General features: G+C 32.4%; 1 protein-coding gene and 1 long non-coding RNA gene across 3 annotated transcripts; both read right to left on the reverse strand.

Annotated features, from left to right (window-relative positions):
- Positions 1-2,252: 2,252 nt before the first annotated feature.
- On the reverse strand, positions 2,253-13,880 carry LOC127729873 (neurogenic locus notch homolog protein 2-like). 2 transcript variants are annotated; one of them, XM_052237803.1, is made up of 6 exons: positions 13,834-13,849; positions 13,577-13,731; positions 4,852-4,971; positions 4,076-4,288; positions 2,700-3,138; positions 2,253-2,310 (listed from the first exon to the last, which is right to left on the reverse strand). In XM_052237803.1, exons 2-6 carry the CDS (start codon positions 13,677-13,679, stop codon positions 2,307-2,309), a joined length of 879 nt encoding a protein of 292 aa, XP_052093763.1. In that variant the 5' UTR covers positions 13,680-13,731; positions 13,834-13,849; the 3' UTR covers positions 2,253-2,306. The 2 variants fall into 2 exon arrangements, with proteins under 2 accessions (XP_052093763.1, XP_052093762.1); XM_052237802.1 differs by having other exon boundaries at positions 13,577-13,880.
- On the reverse strand, positions 10,129-12,944 carry LOC127729874 (uncharacterized). Its single transcript, XR_007994877.1, has 2 exons — positions 11,480-12,944; positions 10,129-10,276 (listed from the first exon to the last, which is right to left on the reverse strand). It is a non-coding gene; the product is annotated as an uncharacterized LOC127729874 (long non-coding RNA).
- Positions 13,881-14,547: the final 667 nt, after the last annotated feature.

A 14,547-nucleotide genomic window follows, 5' to 3' on the forward strand; every position in this document is an offset into this window, starting at 1 on the left:
CATTGGGAGACCTACAATGCCCTTTCCTTTAGGTGCACTTAAAAAAAAAAAGACAAGTGATTACAACTCTTTGGTTACATTCCGACCCTACTAACGTCATCAAGTATTTTTTCAATTGCTGTCAAAATTAACCATTTATCCTGCAATCAGCCAACTAATGAATAAATAACAGGTACACAAATACATTTTTTGCCTGATATGTACTTGTACAAATAAAGTCTCCTTGTTACTCCGCTTCCATGAGGTGCAAGTGGTATTGTCAATATTTCTTTTTGCGTAACAGTTCATTTTGGGGTCCTCTTGTCAACGTATATTTGTTCCGCCTAACAGAAGTTCCACTGGAAACTTTGTTATAAACAATGTCATAATGCCTGTTCCTGTTAGAACAAATATTCTATACCATTTATTCCGTTAGTAGATATAGGAAGATGTGGTATGAGTGAAAATGAGACAACTCTCCATCCAAGTAACTATTTATAAAAGTAAACCATTATAGGAACATATACTGTAATATTTATTCCAGTGGAAATAATATTCCAGAATATTTTTTCCATTTGGAACTAATATTTTGAAGTAACTTCTATTTCGTGACACTCTTCGCAGTCCGCGCTTATACTATGACGATTTCTTTGAAAAATCATAGACAACTATTTGGATCTTGCAATTAAAGCTTCAAGTGCAGGGCGTAAATTGCAGGATAAAAAAACAATATGTGTACATTGTCGGAAACATAAAATGTATTTGTACTCTCTACGAAACTGGAGAAAAGCTCGGCGAGCCTCCCTTTTCGTCCTGTTTCTAAAGCTCGTACAAATAAATCAATATTTTCCGACAATGTACATATTTGTTAGAATATCTCTCGGTCAAGTCAATGTCAGCATCCTACTTATTGATAAACTGTTAACAAGACATGTTTCCGTCCTGATTATACATGCAAAATGTGCACGCAACTGGAAGTAGATCTACATTGTGTAATTTCAAATGAAATTGTACTCTGTAAATATCAGCTGTGAGTCCTTGAGCGAGAGTTCACTGTTGATTTAGTAGTAACTCTATGTGCGTGTTTATAAAAAAAATGAATAGAATACATGTTTAATTAAAACACATAAAAGACCCTGTAGTAATGTTTGCATAAAGCTGATTGCTCGAAAGGCTAACTTTCATGATAATGAGTTAGCATGTTCTGAAAAGTGGATGGACCGGAAGAATGCATAAATAAAATTATTATGATTCACCGGAAATTAAAAGTAAGAACTATTTGGAAGGGTCGTAATGGGGCTTAATTTCGGTACCTCATTCAGCAAAGTTAACCATATTTTTAGGCTGATTTTGTTGTTCTCTCCCACGTTTATTATTTTTGGCTTTCCAAACTTTTGGTGTCGAGCGCACCTGAGGAAGATAACTCAGAAACATGTGTTTGCGAACGGAAATCAAACACATTTTTCGCTGTTCAAACGATTAAAATAATGCACAAAAGTTGTTTGATTGATTGAACTTGTAGAAGAAGCATATTACTACATTGATGATAAATGCATATGTTAAGGAAATCAACAATATTGCAACTAGTATTAGGTCTAGACCAAGTGTTATTCTAAATCTAACCTTAATCTAAAATATATATTATATAGTTGTACAAAAAGCCACCAAAATGACTTGAAAAAAGGACCAATATTGATTCCAAAGTGAAAATATGTATCGGATCTGATAGAGTGAATTAGGTTTAGGTGTCTAGAAAATCTATAAATGATTATAGGATAAGACTAATTAGTTGAAGGAAATTTGAGACTTTCGTGGATTTCGTTGTACTTCTTTTGACGTGTATGCAAGAAGTATTTGCCATTCAAAATAGTATGTTTGCCAATTCTGTAACTGACGTTGTAGTGAGATATTCATTTCGTGATTTTTTCCATTAGAAAGGACATATTTTTTTCATTGACAATGAAGAGCTAGCGGAAAGAGCAAATAAATGTGCGTAATGTGTGTATTTAAAAAAAAATCAAATATTTGGCTTTTATTTATTCTTTTGTTACATGTATGCTAAAAACATAAACATATCTTTCAACTTATCATGTTTTTTTAATCAGCATCTTATTGTTGTCTGGTATAATGGTCAAGAGTTGCAACTGTGTCAAAAGTGTGTTATAACAGTATCAAATCGGTAATTGGCAAAAAGACAGTTGTTTCACTTTATAGTTACAGTAATTAAAAAGTTAACTACACAGTATTAAGAAAAAGAAAGAAAAAACGTAATATATTTTGCTGATAATGAATTTATTTCAAGTTTTTTTGGGATGTCCTTTTACACTTCAGCTGAAAGAAAAAAAAAGAAATACGATCAATAAAGAAAACAAGTAAGCAAATAAGCTAAAATTGATCAATCAATTAACAGAAATTGTAAGCAACAGTTTCTTTTGTATAAATCAATGCATGATGGTATATTGAATACATTTGTGAAAAATAACATTAATCATATTATTTTTTAAACATGTTATGTTATGAATTTTTAAAGTCTCCAAAATTTTACTTTTTACGGCACTGTTGTAAATTGTATAAAAATATTTAAAATGTGGAACATTGCCGATTCATAAGGTACCCTTTAAAAATATATTTAATAGAAATCCAAAATGGCGCGCATGGAATGAAACGCGCCAATGCAATTACGATATTTACTTCGACGTATTGTATTACAATGTACATACCATTTTTTCGTTCCACAAGGCCTGCATACTTGTATCTTCAGTCTACATTTGGCTATTTTGGTATCGAAGGTTAAGAAATTTGGACATCTGTTGATGTATGTTTTATCCTTTTTACAGTAGAAAAATTGTTGACAACTTCCGCCTTGAAGTGGATAGAACCCTTCCGGTTTACCTCTACAACTTGGTTTCAGTCCACCGTCTTTTTGAGGAATTTCAAACACATTCTTACATCCGTCTTTTGTCGCGATTTTTTTGCCATTTTTATCGGATCCACAAAATCCAGTTTTCACAAGATGATCATCTTTGCATACCATGTACCACGGAGATTGTGGTCTTTTAAGATGCGGTTGAAATCCATTTGACTTCTTTTCACAGCTTGGATATGCCATCTCACAAGACGTAAAAGGGGAACTCATCGATTTGTATCTGTTATATTGACCTGTATAGGAAATTGTTATTATTATAAATAACATTTAAAAAACGGCTCATTTCTTACTATATATTGGAGAGGGTACGGATGGGGTTTACAAAAAAGAGAAAATGGGACAAAATAATTATGAAAAGAGAATAATTGGGTGTTAAAATATAAAGAATATAGATTAATGGACCAGCAGAAGAAAAAAGGGAAAATTGTCTAACAAAATTAAACTTCCTTTTTAGTTAATATCTATTAAAAGTCAAACAGGGTCAATATACTTTTAATGTTAAGGTCGTGTTTGAACTTTGCTTTGAATTTTTGAAATAGTCATTTCTTGTCGAGAAAATGCAGTTTAGGTATCCTTATTTAGTTCTATGCTCTATCAACTGTTCGATGCATTCTACCACAGGAACTCATTCTTTTTTACGATATTTGATTCGTCCAACTATTAGGGGTAATTTCTGCATCGCAAAAAATTCTTATTTAGAAAGAAGTCATTCTATATTGACACCGAAAGAAATCCTTACAGAATAAGCCTAATAAACATTATATATCACTAAGTTAAGGGAATACTCATCGGTGTTTGGTCGAGTTTATCCCTATATCTTGTCATATATATGTAGTTTGCAATTGCAAACTTTAATTTAGGTTCTTGACGTTTGAAGACCTACTTCAACAATAGACTCTGCATGCTAAGAATCCTTGCAACAACTGTTTGAGGGGTCCGTTGCTAGGCAAAATTTCTATCCTTATCCAATATACCCTTATTTTCCAATGGCAGTTCAAATTTCCCCGACCTTCATCCCAGATGGTCGTATTACAGGACCTACATATTGTATTTATTGGTAATTTGTTCTAGTTAATTCTGAACAAGCATGACATATTTGCCACTGGATGTTAAGCAATAATCAATCAATCAATCAACGATCGAGACGTTAAATATTCATACCATACTTACATTTAGACTTTAGATTTTTTCTGTTGCCACATTTGACTGTATGGAAGTCTTCACACGACTGTTTTTCAACATCAAATTGTAAAGGGTATGCACATTCTTTTTTCACTGGTTCCCCCGTCTTGTCACCACAGTCGAAGTAAGTCTGACAGTACTCTTTATCAGGAAGACGTGTATATCTAGGTGATACTACACAAAGATCTGCTGGGGATGGCACTACAAAATGATTCAGATGAACAAGCTAAAGCAAAATTTTGACTTAAACAGAAATTGATAAAAGTAGTTGCGTTTTTTTCAAAGTTTAAGACAATCAAATCTTAACTGAAGCAAAATTTCAATTTGAGATTTTATTAGTATGTTGTCTGATGTTTTCTTAAATAAAAAAAAAAGAAGAAATATGCAAGCCATGTCAATCAGATTAAGAGGCTGTTGTCATGGGTTTCAAATGACTGGATTTATTACAAATTGTGACTTGGATGGAGAGTTGTCTCATTGGCACTCATACCACATCTTCTTATATCTAGTTATACCTATTTTAAACTGTAATTCCTTTCAAATTATTTGATCGCAAAATTTCATTGACGGCTTAGTGTTTAACATCCTGACAATCTCAGGTACGTTTTGTCCACATGCTTTCAGGAGAGGACACAGGAACCATGACGTTTTCAGCATGAACGTGTATCTCATTTTACACAGATTCATACCCACAAAAAACTAAGGTAAATATAATTTTTTTTAATGCAAGTATTTTGAAGAAGAAAAAAAACTGGTTACCTTACCTATTTCACAGTATCTGCCTTTATATGGCACCCGACACTCACAGCCAAATGCTTTCGGTTGGGTTCCTGCCACACATGTCCCACCATGCCTGCACGGATTTCTGTTTAGTCCACACGTTTCTTGAAATAAAGATAACCCCTTTAAACGTTCCTGTATACATGTAAATACGTACCAACCGGTTTCACCAAAAAGAGATGTTTTCATGTATCAGTACTAATTAATATTACACATTCTACACATAACATAATTCTTTTGTTTTTTTAAAAGAAAAAGATAGCTCAAATGTTTCATTTCCAAAATATTTAAAGCTGAACTGTCACTTCTCAAGTATAAGGTATATAGGTTATAATCATACTGTTGTTTGCTCAATTGTGGCGTCCGGTATTTTTTTTTATTATCATGGTATTCGTTTGAAACAAGAATTAAAATGTCTGCATTGAAAATCTGTTCCAACCTGTTTTTGGGATTGAAAACGATCATGTCTTCTTGCACTCGCATTAACGTTGCTGTATGGAATTGACTCCGAAGTACAGTCACTGATATCAGAGGGCATGAAATGATATCGTATCAGCCGATGTTAATTACTCAGCCACTTCAATATAAAATAAGGAGATGTGGTATGATAGCAATGAAACGACTTACCACCAGAATTTAAATGACGTGGATTCAAGCATTCGTGTCGCCGTATATAGCCTTCAACATTGAGGAAAACCCATATTGTATAAATGCTTTCAGTAACTGGGAACGTCTAAAATTTATATATTATTTGTTCCTTTTGTACCTGCTATTCGGTACCGCTATTATCGAGTTAAGTGCTTTTTATGTATCTGAGTTTTAATAAACGCTCTTTTATGTACTTTTTTTTATGGCAGTGGCTATTTTGCCGAGACCGGCAAAATAGAAAATATGCTATTTTGCCGGCTCTGATTAAAATATCTTAATTCAAGCCGGCAAAATAGCATATTTCTATAGAAATGGCTATTTTACCGGCACCAGCAATATAGTGAATTTGTTATTATGCACTGTCAACATAAAAGAATAAAAAAATTACTGATATACCGGTAGTTAAATAAGAAAACAGCAAACAATATTTGAGATACATATAAAAGTTTTAAAAAATTTATCAGTCACAGCCCAGCAGGCACACATCATTGATTTAAGGTAACACGATACCGAATGACGTTATGCCACGAGTTATCGTTCCTGCTGTTGTCGACATCTTTGAAATTTACGTTAAACGTATAAAACTTAGAACGAATCAAACAAACAATTTGCCTCAGTCTGGTATATAATAGTTGAAAGATAAATGTTTCTTTATTTCAAATTTGCAAATATATATGATTATATATTAAAAATACGCTTTCTATACGTATCATATGGCCAATGAACGACACACAAAACCAAAGACATCTATATAACACGTGACTACTGCAGGATGGACGAGTATTTTTTTACTGCTAATTTGTAATTTTAGTAAAGATTCGTTGGTCCCTTGAATTGGAAAGTTAATAAGTATAATAAGTATATTTATTATGGCAAGTATCAAACCTATCAAATTATAACATCACATGTTCACAACAAAAGTCAGATTTTAACTATAACAGCAACATATTTCAGTCTCCTAGTACGTATTTGTTAGTCTTTAAAATTCTTGTATTTCAGGAGAAAACTCAATCGCTTATGAAATAAGGAGATGTGGTATGATTGCCAATTAGAGAACTTTCCATCAAAGACCAAATGATGTAGACGTTAGCTTGATTACGTTGCTACATTTGAGATCTCCATATTACCATTCCACTATGAACTGCTTATTCAAAAAGATATTTTGTCACCAAATGATTTATAAAATAGAAAATAATCATATTTGCTAATATATATTTTGCTCCCTTGACAAAATGCTGGGAGCATATTGTTTTACCCGTGTCCTTCGAAAGTCCGTCCCTTACTTGGTATATATATATATATAGGGTTTATACGGCTGATTTTTTTAGGATTACAGTTTTGAAGCTTTAACTTTAAATTATGTACTTGGTGTTAGTACATATACAATACGCGCATCTTGTCAGATTTTTATTTTTTTATGACAGGTTGTTGAATTTGGCATTTTGATAATATATTGCACCAAGTCTTTTTTTACCTATATTGAGGGTGCAGGTATATTCTCAGGATCACTTTTTTTTAATAATTTTCCACGAATGACAGAATATTGAACTTTGTCTATTCAAATTCGACATCACTGTTTACCAAATCAAATTTTTGAGGCACTTTATTTTATTCATGCATAGATACATCGGTGTCATCAGCATTGTCTAGTTTGGTAGGGTTAAGTTGAAGATTCAGTTTTGAAAGCTAAAAGTGCACACAGTTAGGACGAAATAAAATTAACTCAGTCGAATGTTAGCGGACGACCATTTGATATTCTGGGGGGGGGGGGAGGGCAGGAGGATTTGTTTTGGATCGGTTATTTATTTTTGTAAACTAAGAGGATAGATTATTTATTTTCTGCACTGTTGAAGCAAGATTTTTTCATTTTCATTAAAACAAGGAACTGACTATTTATTTTCACAACTATATTAATAATATTTGAAAACATACGATTTTTAAATTCATTTTTTATTATAAATAATACATGTACAGTCAAGTCATCAATGTACCATTTAATCAGAATTAATCATCATCCTCTGTGGAAATGAATCTTCTGAATTCCAAACTGCATATACATGTATTGCATACATACACGGTATTAGAGTTTGGCTGTGACTAGATTCTTTTAAAAGTATTGTCAAATATATTTACGCCGAGCGGAGCGAGGCAAAAAATTTTTGAAGCCGCTGAAGGCCCCAAGAAACTATAGAACAAATGATGGAAAATCGTGCTTTCTGGGCGTTCCCAGACCCTTTTTTATTCTGAAAAAGTTAGTTCTGTTTTAATAATTTTTTGACAATATTTTGGTCTCAAAGCAAAATGTATAGATTCAGTGTAAGACTTAAGTTTTTATGGACAACATCAAAAGACCAATATGAGGAATAAAGTAAAAATGTAATTCACATAGTTAAGTATGTAGCTGCTGGTTTTTTTTTTTTTTTTTTTTTTTTTTGTTGTTGTTTCGGCAAGCAGAATTTAAATCTTTTATACCTGTAAATTATATGGGGTTTTATTCAAATTAAGTTAAGAGGGGTCTGATTATCAGTGATAAAACTATGTCAAGTAATTTTTAATAACACATTTCAATTTCAACTTGATGTAGCTCTTAACTGGGATACAATTTAAAGTAGTTAAGTTGTAAAATTAGCTAAAAAGTCTTAAATAAAATAAAATTCATGATCAATTTGAAAACAAACTTACTAAATCACAAAAGGAATGCAACACTAAGAGAATACAGAAGGGCAATCAATGAACAAAAGACAAATTTAAAGAAACATTGATCCCGAAAAAACAGATGCTACGTCCAAGGGAGAACAGAACTTGCTTCTTGCAAACACTCGCTGTGAAAACAATTTGATATGAAGACAAGCTTTTGGTTTTGAAATTTACTACATAAAGGCATTTGCCTCAATGTAGTTACAGCCCTGTAATAAAAGTGAAGTAAGTGTTCCTAAGCCAATATACCTCAAGTTAAATGAAACCCATTTTCAGACATTTCAAGTGTATTTAAATAATATTTATACCTTTATTATTAAAAGATTTGGGAAGTGTTTCCCGAATTTTTTTTGAAAAAAGATGAATTTTATGAAGAATATGGTGCCACCTCATACTTTCGAATAGCATTTATAAAATGGCTTAAAGACCTGTCGAGTTATTCATTTTCAATACATTGTTAGTCAGGTTATTTATTTTCGAACTACCACAGAACAAACCATTTATTTTTGTGATTATCAAGGCTGAGTTATTTATTTTCAAAATCCTCCTGCCCCCCCCCCCCCCCCCCCCCCCCTCCCCAAAAATCTAATGGTCGTCCCCTTATACTGAATTTTTAGGAAATTTCCGACAGGGGGAATGAAAATAAAATAACAAACACCATTCAGATCCCGTTACATATTTTTTTTTCAATCCCTCTGAATAAAAATAACGTTATTCTGTATTCCGTAACGTCACAAATTTTTGTCAATTACTAAGCGTATCGGTCATCTTTGAAGTGATTTATCTAAAAAACAAGGATGGTGACATATGTTTTTTTTTATACATGTATATATATATATGGATTTGGTATACAATCCTGAATATTATATTAGTTTTTAGTCTTTCTCCGTATATGAGAAAATAGCCATCCGTTGAAAAATCTAGAAAAGTCGAAAAAAAAGGCATTTTCCCTTTATATCTTTGTAAATTTGGCGCCAAAATTGACATTTACTTATCAAAATTACAAAAAAACAAGAATGGTGACCCCCATTTTTTATTTCATATTCCGATGTAACTCGAATCAAAGAACAAGTTTGCCAAAAAGTTTAGAAATCGGGAGATATGCCATTCGGTATCGTGTTACCTTAACATTGAATCAATGTTTATTTTCTATGTTGAATCAATGTTGAATTATTATTAGATTTTGCAAATTTGTATCAACGTTGAAATCCTACGTTGAATCAACGTTGATATTCAACTTTGAAGCAATATTGAATAATGGATAACTTTATCCAATAACTGCTCCATCAGACCAAAGTATAAAAATTCATCTCAGAAAAAAATTGATGAACTTTAAATAATATCATTGCCTGGTCATATTTGACATGGTGTGGGCTTTTGCTCATTGTTGAAGACTGTGTGGTGACCCAAAGATATATAAATAATGTTCTTTGGTTGATGATTGTCTTGTTAACAATAGGTAACAATAAAAACTTTGAATATATGCCATTGACTGTCAATTACTCGTAGAAGAATTTTCAACAATAAAACTGAGAGACCACATTCTTGTGATAAGAGCATGGCTTGACCATGATGATGTCAACAACCAATCAACTGAATAACAAATTCGGTGATTAGGGCTTTCCTACGAACCATAATTTAACCCCCAAGATTTTTTTAACATTTGACGATATGCATATAAAAACACAATTTATCATTCCAGAGAAATATTGAAAAAATCAGCAAAAAAAATTAAAAAAATATTTCCAATATTGAACTATCCTTATTTTTGAAAGCACACAACCCTTAATACACATATGTTTTGTCCAATGTCTATTCTAAATATCTGAGTGATCAAAATATAAAACAAAGTTTGCTGTTCCTACTCCATGTATTCTAATGTCCAACCACTGATTATAGAGAAATATTCAATACGATAAAATTAAAATAAATTTATTTATTAATAGTGAAAACTTCAACTTCTTTCTTCTAGCCCACCCTGTCTTTTTGGAGCCCATCTAAGAAAGGTTGTTGTTTGGTCAGACACTTGTTGTTCCGTGATTCCATAGGTCTTCATGATGACATCTACAAAATCAAAAGTTATAACATTGTCAAGTTTAATACTGTTCAACACATTTAACTATTAATAACTTCATAATGATGATATTTAAAGTATAAATCAAAAGCATAAGAACTCATGAAAACTGAATGAAAGTTAACCTTCCATCAAAATCTCAACTACATTTTATATAGACCAGAAGGTATAATCTGCAAGAAAATCCTAAATACTATATTTTAACTTGAACAAATTGAAGGTTTATCCACTTATGTATTTTTCTGTATTACTTGTGCTGCTGCATGGATATCTGTCTGATTGACATATACGAGGGTTGTAAAGGGTGGTTCTTAACACGAAAACACGTGAAATAAAAATCCCCAAAACGCTGCACGGAAAATAAAAATTGGGATAAACGAAGCACGAGAAATAAAATCTTAAATATTACGGAAAAAGTACAAGAAGTTATTACTCAGTCGTTCTTGGAGATCACACAGTCATGATGATGGACACGAAGACCCTGTGGTCACCTTTTCGCGTCCGCTAGTTGCATCCGATTTGAAAAAAAAATTATTCATAACTTGATAGCAATTAATATCATGGGAACACATAATTTAAAAATCCAGACTGACTTGGAATTTAGTCCCGGTTTGCTGTCTTTATCAAATGTGGGACAAGCACGAGAAATTAAGAGTACCAACACGAAACACGGAAAATAAGTAAGGGGAAACACATAACGCATGTCGAACCAAAGACAAGAAAACGAGAAAAAAAAGGCCAAAAAACGATGCACGCAAATAAATCTTTACCACCCTCATATATGATATACCCTTCATCTTTGATTACCTTGTCAAAACACTACTTCAATTTTGACAGTAAAATATTAAAGGTCCAACTTGGTGAGCCATATAGCTTCTGACCTTTCCATCCCAATTTTGTAAACAACCCAAGCCCCCCTTTTTATGAGATTTCGTGTAACTGAATTGAACAGGTAAATAAAGATAAAATTCTTTTGACTTTTGATTCAATCATATGATGAATTCAAATAGTCAACGATAAAAATTCATGAGACGTTGCAAGGTAAATCGGGAATGGTAACCTGCTAAACATCCCCCTTTTCCTCGTGTAAAATTTCAACTTTTCAGTACAGTTTTCATAACAACATGATATGCTCACATTTCTAAAATACGATACTGTATTTACTGTAATCACACCAATTTATATATACTTACGATAACATATAAAAGCTGTACACAGGAAAGATATTGATAAAAACTCTGTAGAATCACCTTGTGGTCTCGAAAGCGGATATTCAAAATTGGGCACAAAAACAACTGCGCATGCGCATATCTGAATTTGTCTTAAAGTAGAAATGTTTAAAATGCCGCGAAAATTTAAATCACTATTCCAATAGATCTATCGGTTGTTTATATTACAAGTTATCAACCATTGTTTATGAACTGATGTATACGTCTTTCTCTTTAGATTGTTAAAAAGAATAGAAAAGAAAAAAAAGGAATGAAAACAAGATATTTGACATCAGCAGCCACGGAAAAAGGGGGGCATATTTTTAGGGGAAGGGGTTATTCACAAATATTTATATTTACTGTATGATTCTGTATGCCAGCTGGTTCTATTAATTTATTATGTTTTGGGGTGGGGTGAAATTTGGGAATTTCTATTATTTGGGGTGCAAAGTTCATGATTAATTTATGCTGATATACACTGCGATTGTTTTATATATAATTCTACAATCACCACGACAATTAGCGATAAATCTACTGAATATTCTATTTTATGTGAATATCGTTGTCAATTTAAAAAGAATTGTGATGTGCCCAATACTTCTTTTTTGACAATTCTGGTATCCACAACTACTGGGTTTTATATATTGTTTAGCCAACGTTGATTCAATGTTGGTGTTTCAACACAATGTTAATTCAACGTTGAAACAATGTTCTAATTTCAACGTTGAATTGTCAACGTTGAATCAATGTTGAATAATTGTTGATCAATGTATAACCTAAAATCAACAAAGATTCAACGTTGATTCAACAAAGTGTGCCTGCAGGGAGTGAAAATAAGAATTTATAACAAGAAATATTGAGCATCCATTTGTTGCAATGAAATCAAATCAAAACATGCCATTTCAATTGATATTTTATAGTGTGTGTTTCTATGTTGTGATGTTACACTATTGTTTTTGGTAGGGTGAAGGATGGCGCCTATTAAAACGTTTAAACCCGCTGCATTTGTTTGCACCTGTCGTAAGTCAGGAACTAAATGTTCAGTGGTTGTCATTTGTTGATGTGGTTCATACGTGTTTCTCGTTTCTCGTTTTTTATATAGATTAGACCGTTGGTCTTCCTGTTTGTATTGTTTTACACTAGTCATTTTTTGAGCCCTTTATAGCTTGCTGTGAGCCAAGGCTTAGTGTTGAAGGCCGTACTTTGACTTATAATGGTTTACAAATTGTGACTTGGATGGAGAGTTGTCCCATTGGCACTCATACAACATCTTCTTATATCTATGTAGTTGAAATTATTTCTAAAATGAGTCACAGTTTAAGGCTACATGTATGCATACGAATAAAATCTCAGAATTTTTAACTGTATTAACTGGTATAAAAAAATAAGTTAAAAATTTCATTGCATCATAAATTTGATAAAACATTATACAATATAACAAAATCAATCACATATATATATATAGCTTCAAAAATAAAAAGTATTTAAATTAAATTTGCTTTTGAAATATTAGTCAGTTTTTTGAATTGCACATTACTTGTGTAAACAAAAAATAGTTTTTAACTCGGCTTCCGCTTACCTAGAGAAAATAGCAAATTCTGTTTTTCCGATACCGGAAACTAATTCACTATAATTGCGGGTGCCGGTAAAATAGCCGTTTCTATAGAAATATGCTATTTTACCGGCTTGAAGAGCCAGCAAAATAGCATATTTTCTAATTTGCCCATGCCGGCAAAATAGACACTGCCTTTTTTTATTTCACTGACGGAAATTGAAAGCAATGGTTGGTTGAATCTTTAAAAGTTCATTTAATTTCGACACAGTCAGTAAAAGGATTATTTTCAGCCGTTTGCTTTTTACTTTTATCTTTAGGAATTAAAGTGTCGCGATTTGTCCTGTCATTCATATTTTAACAACATATCTATATTATCGCATTCCATAAGCGAAATAGCTTCTAAGTTCCGAAGCCGGCTTTTGATATTAATTCAAACATAACTGTTGAATAGAGCTTTAAGGGCAATATACTTAAGCTTCAGTTTGTGCTTTATGCAATGTACTATTCAAAATACACGGAACACTCACTTTTTACTGTGCAAACGTTTAGTGAACTACCCTCGGGAACACACCGTACACCTCTCCCTACAACGGTTCCTTCTGGACAATCTGCAAGTTTTATTGCAGACATGCCTGGTCTTCTGCACCTCCATACTGTTCGACAGTCATCACTTATAACTATCCTATAAGCATTTTTACTGTTACAATTTGCTGATCCGTTAATTAATGAAAAGAAACTTAGAAAAACCACAAAATTAGTTTTAAGAGAATCCATATTAATTTACCTGTCAACGTTTGCGTTAGTGGATTTTTTTTTAGAATGAAAAAATATTGTTTATTATTTTGGAAACACGTCAATAGGAAACATGAAACCATTTGTGTAACATTTGGTGTAACTTAATACAATGTCGTATCCGGCAGTATTTCTAAACCGTGACGAGACAGCATCTCAGCGATAAAAGAATATGTTTGAAAGAACTATGCACTTGGCTACCTTTTTTTCTTCAATTCGTTTTTAAAACGCCTTGGCTTCTTCAACTTGAATAATAGAAAATAAAACTATATATCAAACGAAAACTGGATAAAGTGAGAAACAAGTTTCTTTCATTAGTGAAAATTACTGCTTCATTGCTTATCTCAGAGTTCGAACCCTACACGTGGTAGCTTGGTTCGACTCCAATCTTAATTGACTAGGATTGACAGTTTCCTTGCCGAAGGTCAGTGGTTCTCTCCGGCCGTCCCAGCTTTCTACACACAAAAAAAGCTGGTCACCATGAAATAGCAAATAATGATAAAAGTGGCGTTAAAGACCAACAATGAAAACATCAATCATTGTATATCTTAGACGTTTCAAACACATCTCGTAGTTTTTTTAAACACGAATCTATTATTTTAAATTGAATTTGACAATAGCAATTTTCCCGCATCGTATAATGGTGAATCCGGATAACACTGTAATATGTGCCGTTGGACATGAAAAAGCTTAACCTCTAATAATT

This window comes from Mytilus californianus, unplaced genomic scaffold, assembly GCF_021869535.1.
Source record: "Mytilus californianus isolate M0D057914Y unplaced genomic scaffold, xbMytCali1.0.p SCAF_2, whole genome shotgun sequence".
Lineage (NCBI taxonomy): Eukaryota > Metazoa > Mollusca > Bivalvia > Mytilida > Mytilidae > Mytilus > Mytilus californianus.

Coding starts and splice junctions, on each gene's coding strand:
- LOC127729873 (XM_052237802.1), bottom strand. CDS start 13,823: ATGGATTCTCTTAAAACTAATTTTGTGGTTTTTCTAAGTTTCTTTTCA. Junction 4,289..4,851: donor AGGCAGATACTGTGAAATAG/GTAAGGTAACCA, acceptor ATCATTTTGTAG/TGCCATCCCCAGCAGATCTT. Junction 3,139..4,075: donor AAAAAATCTAAAGTCTAAAT/GTAAGTATGGTA, acceptor TTTCCTATACAG/GTCAATATAACAGATACAAA.